The following is an 8271-nucleotide window of genomic DNA, read 5'->3' on the forward strand; positions in this document are numbered from 1 at the left end:
AAAAGATCTCGATAAAGCCGCAGTTGCTCACAGACAATGTTTCAGACACACACACACACACATTTTATCACCCTTGTATGGCAAACAGCCACTGACAAAACACAGACATACAACTCTTATCTACTTCCTCCTCCCGTTAGCTGCTATATACTCTTTTAAGACTAAACACGGTTTCCATAATGTGTAATTGAGTATTAAAAGAAATTCCTGACACACATTTATGGTCATAAAACATTTTATTCCTTAGATAGGCAGCACGTTGCCCATAATGACACAGACAAAAAATATTTTGGCCAATTAGACATAAAACAAAAAATTACATTTCAAGAGTTTGCACTAAAGAAATTCAATTTTAAAAAAGCTATCATTAGCCTGAAGACCCTCACCTGTTTAAAGTGCTTTTAAAAATTACACAAAGTTAAGGCAAAGCTGTCGTTTTAAAGCAAATCTATCACTGCCATCTCTTCTTTCTGTCACTTTTCTGTCACCTCTCATTTTTACTTTGCTTTTTACTTTCTGTCCACAAACATCAAAATGTGTTTGAGTGTTCGAAATAAGACATATTTATATTTCAAGAAGCAATGCTAAAGTGTATGATTGAAGCCTCCGCAATCCTTCTTTTCAGTTTTTTTCCTATTCCACAGACCCGTTCCTCCTGTTTGTTTTGGCAGTGAAGAAGAAGAAAAAAACAACACAAAAAGCTTGAAGAAAGAATCAGTCATGGCATCCATTAATCTTCTAGGTGTCTTCTCCTCCTCCCAGCGCTATATAAATCATACAAAAAAGGTGAAGAAAGGAGAGAATGGTTACTGGGAATATATTTTCATTCCATATATTTTAATGTAAAATTTAATTTTAAATATAAAATTTAAATATACAAAAAGTTATTGGCTGCCTTAAAATGACCAGACAAATAATAATAAGCATTGTACTGTGGGACAGTAATCTTACCTATTGGGCATTATAAAAAGGAATCCTTCACTTGAAGAGTTTTCCAAGGCTCGGTTTTGGGACATTGTCCTCCCTGCTCTCAAACAGGCTCCTCTTACTGGTGATGTCCACGTGCCTCAAGTCCTATAAAAAGGAAATGGTCACACTTATTTTCTATATTTATTTCTACAGCCAGAAAATAGAAACATATGTTCCATACATTTAAGGGATATTCTCGACATTCACTTAAATAAGAATAATAATGATAATAATAATAATAATAATAATAATAATAATGCTTTTATTTTGGTGGATTTATTTTATTTTGACATTTAAGAATTAACGTTAGAACCAAACTAAAGTTAAGTCAACCAGTTATCCACTTAAACTCTGAACTAAAGTCTCTAATCACCACAGGTCAAACATCCCAAACTACGACAGAACAAAATAAATGAAGGCTTAATGTTGCTCTCAAAATAAAAATGCTCATATTCCCTGTGAATTTTAATTATAAATAATAATTGTTGTTTGAGTTAGGGGAGAAAATCTATTTTTAAAATCACCAAATTAAATTAGTTTAGTTAGGGCTTCCATCCCAGAACTCAATAAACAAATAAAATTAAATAAAGACCTGACCACTATTTAAATAATTACATATATAATTACCATAACATGCAAACTAAGCAAAAGTAAACCGCAGGAACAAAAACTACATCCTGCTCTGAAACATAGTGCACATCTAAAAGATTACTCCTGCCCTCTAGTGGCCAAATGTTACACTTAGATGACGCAGTTTGAGCAGACGTTAATCAAAGCAGAAAGCCTTACAGCAGGACTGTGTGATGACCCTGTTTGGTTGGTCTTGTTGAGCCAGCGGTTGATCCGGTCTGACATTCCTGTCGCAAAGCTTCTAAATTCCTGATAAGGTGACAGATGTAATAGTTAAAACATGCTAATACTATCAGTGCATTATCAACACAACTATGGCACATAAACATAATATGAATGTACCTGTCTGGAAACTCCTGGGCTGGCGGGGGATGCTGTTTGCTGGTCCTTCTCAAAGAGTCCTCTTTTCCTGGACACTTCTTCCATCAGGAACAGGGTCCTCTGGGTCACATCTGGAGATCGTACTACTTCAGACTTCTATAGGAAGCAGAGTGTAGAGAAAAACGTTGATATAGACTAGAGTAACAAAAATGATTGATACAGTTATTCTGCTGCATTAATATGGTTTACTGACCTGTGCAGCCTGAGCCAGTCTCTCCATCTTCTCCTGGATGGACCTGGATGAAATCCTTTGCCTAGAGCTGGATGAAACAAAAAACAGAATATATACAGTATATATGTGCACAGGTACAGCTGTATACACGTTGACTACAATAACAAATGTTAAGAAGAAGTACAAAAAAATCATTTGGCTATAGAAACTCACTTTCTCTGGAAAGATGATGCTTTGTCTTCATCTTCATTTTGGTCCTGGAGCAAATCCAAGAATAATTAACATTACACACACTGAAAATCATCTTTAACACAAATAACATTTTTAGTTTCAATAATATTTTGACGCACAATGATCCAAGATCCAAGTCAACATCTGTGATATTTTTACCCAGCCGATATTTAAAGAATACCTTCCAGTTCAAGGCACTGAGTGATGAGATCCAGTGAATCTCACTCAGAAATTGGAAACTCTAGTGAGGAATAATCTGATCATTTCTAAGTCTTTACTAATATTCAGTTTAGTCACTATACAAAGAAACTTGGTTACAGTATTTGTTATTTTACATCAGATGAAAGTAAATTGTCATCTTACTGTGTTGGATTCAAACTTCTTGGAGGCCATCCTCACACTCGCACTACGAAAGAATAATATAGTCAGCAATCAAACTGAAGTAGGCAGATGCAAAGAGACTCAAAATAAAGATAAAGATATTTATTTACCTCCTCTGGAGTGGTGCAGCCTCCTCTTCTTTCTTCCTCATCATCTGTGGAATGCCAGGCATATGTAGATGTGTGTTAGCAGACCTTGCAGTCGCCAGACATCAGCAGCTAATGACCATCACAGTCACATGCTCTCTTTTCATATGTTGGGGTGTTAACAAAGCAGCCAGTCAGCAGCAAACATTCTGGTAAATATTGCTTCAGCTATTAGCATAAGCCCAAAGCTTGAGTGTCACAAGCAAATTACCCTGGACTGATAGTCTAACAGCTGATGTTAGATTAAATCATGCTTTAACAGTCAAATAGGCAAAAGTTAATGTTGGCATTACAAGGAAGAATGTGTGCATGCATTTCTGTGTGTGTCTGTGTATGTGGATTGGGTGTGTTTACCCTGAAAGATATAGTCCTGGAGCTCTGTCTGATGAAAGCAGGTTTGGTCGTCTGTTCAAAGTTGCCGTCGGAGGAAGAGCCATTCTGAGGTAAAGTCAGATAACTTTAAAGTTACTGCTACATGGGATTAGTTTGAACTATCCCAAGAAGATGGGCTCCAGTGAGCATCTCTTCCATTCTTTAAGACTCCTTGTGCAACTCTGGAGCCAATGGTAAGGTTTTATACTCAATAACACTAGAGTGTGCTGTTGCTTCAATGACTGGATAAGCAGCAGCGTCAGCACTTTGCAAGCACTTATGCAGCCTAAACGCCATGTGACAAGCAAAACATGGAGAATAGATATTATGTTGTGTCATCTGACACTGCGTGTGTGTTCAAATACCTCCTGTGTGTGTCCATTCTGAACAGGGCTTTGAGATACCCTCGGGGAAGGGCTCTGGCAAGGCGACGGCCAGTGTTCTCGAGGTGACATGGGAGAGTGAGGGCTCATGGGAGTCGTGCAACCGCTGGTAGAGGGACTTTTTTCGAGTGAGATGGAGACAGAGCTACAACACCAGAAAGACAAGTGAACTGAAAGGTCAGCTGAAGATGTGCATGAGAAAGCAACCAGTGATCCAGGAACAACTCACAGATAAGCTGGAGAGTATTAAAGTCTTTACTGCACCCTATTCACCAGTGTCCTATTGAAATATTGTTTTCTGCAATCTGTGTCTGCCCTTCTACAGACAATAAAGTCAGTCTACCTTCTCAAACAGATAATAACATTTTCGTATTTTAAATAAATTCAGTATGTATCCAAACAGAAAACCAGCCTCTATGGCGTGTTATTCAACATGATTTTCCCCATTATCTGGCCAGCTGATTAATCAGAGATCTTTCTATGTGAAATTGCAGCTAACTTTATATATACTGTACTTTATATATATGGTCCTCTTCGTATAGTTGATCATTAAACAATTAAAATAAAGACATTATCTTTCTTGACTCTTCGACTATGCTCCTTCTTTCTTCTGCTGCGCTTAAATTTCCATGTGTGGAATTAATAACCTTTATCTTATCTTAAAACAATGTTTGATCTGTATTTGATCCTTCCCAACCCTCCCTTCAGTCTCTGAAAAGAGACAAAAATTGTGCTCATAAACCTGACAAACTTGCGAGCCGGGTTGGACGAAGGCTTGGGATCAGGGTCTTGGCTCGATGACTCTCCATTTTCGTGCTAACAAAGAAACAAACAGGAGAGACAATAAACATGAGCACACTGCATACAAGCTTTTGTACGGAGCCACCTGAGACACACCTTGCATTACATAATGCTGTACAGTTATGGCCTCATTTGCAGATGCATTGAATTAAAGCTCCCTGCAAGTGTAATAAAAGATAAGGGTCAAATTATGACTTCAAGTACACCTTATCATAGTTTTATAGATGCTTTGCATGGTCACTTCAGTCACAGGAAGTGTTCCAGTAATAAGACAGCAGGTGATTCATACAGTGTTTTCCTCAATTTCACCAAAATCTGTTTTTATATATCCTAATGCTTACATACAGAATATATACCAAAGTTGTTTATAACTATCATCATACACGCTCTGTCTGGCTTTAGTCACCTAAATATTGTCAGTAATGTACACTGAGTCTTTCCATCTTTACAGAAGATACGGAATATGTTTCCCAGAAGAGAAATAAAAGTTGTTGAGTTGTTGTGGTAGAACCTAGAAAATAATTAACATGAATCTCCCTCCGTGTGGGGTGTTAACTGTGTTAACCACACTGCAGGGTGGCACTGTTTTTAGCACGGTGTTATGGCTGAGTGACTCATTAATGGTTTGATTGTGAGTGAAGGTTTGTCTCGACTTCCTGTCTTGTCAGAGAATTTGTCAGTCAGTGAAGGAAGTTCAAACTTTAAGCCATGTCAGCGGCTGATTGTGTACTACTACTTTGGTCCAGACTAAAATATCTATATAATAACTATATAATGGATTGCTATCACGGTCCTCAGAGTGTGAATCCTAATGATTTCAGAGATTCCCTGACTTTTCCTTTAGCATCACCAGCAAGTCAATGTTTTTACTTATCCTGAGGTCCTATCTCAGTTTGTTTAACACCTTTAAAATCTGATGACATTGTCATCAGTCAGCTTTACTTTATGTTTTGTGCTAATTAGCGAATGTTAGGATAATAAACTAAGATGGTGAACATGGTAAACATTACACCTGCCTAACATCAACATGTTAGCATTGTTATTGTGCTTGCAGAGGTTTAAAAATCAAATGACAACACATTTGACATAATATTGATTTAACTCTGCTGAAAGTTAACAACTGACTCAGTCTTACTTGTCTGTTTGTGCTGCTGTTGGTGGGACTATAAGAGGCTGTTTTTGGGGGTGGTTGTGGTTTGGATGTGGCTTTCACAGACGGGAACACACTACCCTGGTCGTCATCCAAGTCCCCCAGTAACTCCACCCTGGCTCCTCCTCCTCCTCCTCCTCTGCAGGCCTCTGCTTCATCTTCCCCAACCTCCTTCTGTCGTCTCAGCGTCTCCACATGCCTCATCCTTCGCTTTTCATCACGGACACGCAGCATCTCCACAAAGTCCAGCTGTAACTGCTCCGCACTGAAATAAGAAATAGTATACACACACACACACACACACACACACATATGTGAAACACTGATATGTTTATGATGGATAGTCTCTAGTGTGGAGCGAAAGGGCCTGTCAGTCCTGTCTCTGATCAGATTTCTCTAATGAAAGAATCCACAGTTTCTCTCTCTTTGAAGACTGCTTCTGCTGCAGGTACTCAGCTGGTGGTGTTTTTGACAGCTTTTCATACTTTCCAAGCATAGTATCAGGTTTTTTCGGCCGTTTGAAAAGTATACATATGGCATACTCCCATGGGGCAAAAGTGTAAGAATCCTCGCTCTCTACTTCTGAAATCCATCCATGAAAAAGGCATCAAAGAAGATGGACTCTTTCATGCTATGGTCCTCTTACATACAAGAAGCAATGAGAAAAAGAAAGATAGAGAAACAGAAGGATAGAAGATTATAGAGATGAAAATAGAAGTGTGTAAACAAGTGGAAAGCACACACCTACAGCAACCTAATCCTGTTCAGACAGTCTCTAAATCAAGCTTTGGCATGAACAAAACAATAAATTATGCATTACTAAATCGTGAGAATAACCTGCTGAGCCCCTGGGACATCTCACTTGACGGGTCTCTCCCGTGGGTGCTGGTGGGTGTGTCACTGGGTGTTTGGCTAGAGTCATCATCAGGGTCAGCATTGCCTATGCTTTTCACCCTCCTTCTCTTCTCCCTCTCCACCTCCTCCTCGTCCTCCATCGTCCATTGGCGCGCCAGGCTGAGGACATAGAAAAACAGAAAATGAAACAGAGGCAGAGACAGGACATGAAAAGAGAAACCATGTTAAAATCTAAAGAAATAAATCCAATTAATCGCTGTTGTTTTAGTTGCTGTAGAGGAGACATTGTGGTTATAAAGGTTACAAACAAAGAACCTGCTTTACTTGTTCATCATGAGTAGAGTTACAGTTTGTTGCTTGTTTAAGCAAATTTAAATAAACTTTTCAGGTATGCATGATGTGTTTAGAAAAGAAAACAGCATTTATTATTTTGTTGGTACAACCAGTTGCAGCGCAGTGTGATGGGACCTGATGTCTCATGAGTAAGATGGTACATATTTTATCTTCAGACCTATAATATATTAGATATTATTGAAAAATTAGCAGCAACAATAGTGATAAAAATGGAGACAGAAAATAGCAGACTGTTTCATAAAGGTAGTGACCATAATCCTAAATGAATATTAAACAATGAACTAATTCTTGTTTGAAGATGATTGGCTACAAGAGTGAAGCCAGAGAGATACTTTTTTTTTTTTTTTTTTTTTTTTTTGCTAATTCAGTGCAAAGTGAGTCAAACTCCATAACATCTCCTGTCAAAAAGCAGCAGCTGTAGATGGTGCTCTCCACCTCAGGTGTCATATTCTCTGTCGAGAACTCCTGAGATCTTAATCTTACCTGGACAAAGCCGACCAGTTCTTCCGACTGATGGACATATTGGACGAATAAAATGTAAAGTTTCCAAAGGACACTTCGCTCACAGGCAGAAAAGAGTCGACTGGTTGGCACTCTGAGGGCGGCAGTCAAATTACAGTCGGTGCGGCACAAAGCAGTCCACCTTTACCCCGGTGCAGTTCACTGAGGCGTCACGTGACTGCAAAGGTAAGCTACCCACCTGAGAGAGAGAGAGAGAGAGAGAGAGAGTAAGCTACCCACCTGAGAGAGAGAGAGAGAGAGAGAGAGAGCTTCTCCATGTATGGTGGAAAAGTGGCAGTTATGATAGCTGTGACAGTCACAGCCACTTGAATGGCTATCTGATTCAAGTGAAACAAATCAACCAATACTCAGCCATAATACTGAAACAATGGCCAAGTAAAGCTGATGTTGTAGGAAACGTTTTGCTGACAGCACAATAGAGGAACAGCTGCAAGGAAATAAGCCAAAAATATCAAAAACAGGCACAATGATTTTTTTTTTTAATTGTTAAAATATACAGTAAATTAACAAAATTGCTAAATATTTAAAGATGTGGCGACTAAATTGGTCCATTAGTAAAATAAAAACTTCATGTAACTATGTTGCATATTTGTTTGCATGTCAAACTGGGTTTTGATGCCTTGTACTGGGCAGAGTGTCTCTTTACAGTGTGAATCAGACTGTTTGCTCTGCTGGATGAAGCCACACCTTTCACTGAACCTGTTCCGGACTCTGACCCAGGCTCAGTCTAACCCACACACAGACACACACAGACACACACACCCTCTACCTCACCTGGATTCACACAGCACCTTTACCTGCTAAACCATTAGGCCACAATAAACAGGGTGACCTATATTTGTGATTACATTTAAGGTTAATGTGTAGCACTTCTCATCCTGATCCATGTGCTACAATGAGGCTGCTTCACTCATATTTGGAAAA

At 38.8% G+C, this 8271-nt stretch overlaps 1 protein-coding gene across 3 annotated transcripts; it reads right to left on the reverse strand.

Annotated features, from left to right (window-relative positions):
• Nucleotides 1-217: 217 nt before the first annotated feature.
• lad1 (ladinin) lies at nt 218-7522 on the reverse strand. 3 transcript variants are annotated; one of them, XM_019267504.2, is made up of 14 exons: nt 7309-7522; nt 6454-6630; nt 5602-5881; nt 4408-4481; nt 3648-3810; nt 3265-3348; nt 2875-2918; nt 2747-2789; nt 2366-2409; nt 2174-2240; nt 1942-2076; nt 1759-1848; nt 952-1074; nt 218-764 (listed from the first exon to the last, which is right to left on the reverse strand). In XM_019267504.2, the coding sequence occupies exons 1-13, from the start codon at nt 7344-7346 to the stop codon at nt 979-981; spliced, it is 1335 nt and encodes a 444-aa protein (XP_019123049.2). In that variant the 5' UTR covers nt 7347-7522; the 3' UTR covers nt 218-764; nt 952-978. The 3 variants fall into 3 exon arrangements, with proteins under 3 accessions (XP_019123049.2, XP_019123050.2, XP_019123051.2); XM_019267505.2 differs by having other exon boundaries at nt 218-767; XM_019267506.2 differs by lacking the exon at nt 3265-3348.
• Nucleotides 7523-8271: the final 749 nt, after the last annotated feature.

The sequence above is a fragment of the Larimichthys crocea genome, chromosome XV, assembly GCF_000972845.2.
Source record: "Larimichthys crocea isolate SSNF chromosome XV, L_crocea_2.0, whole genome shotgun sequence".
Classification (NCBI taxonomy): domain Eukaryota; kingdom Metazoa; phylum Chordata; class Actinopteri; family Sciaenidae; genus Larimichthys; species Larimichthys crocea.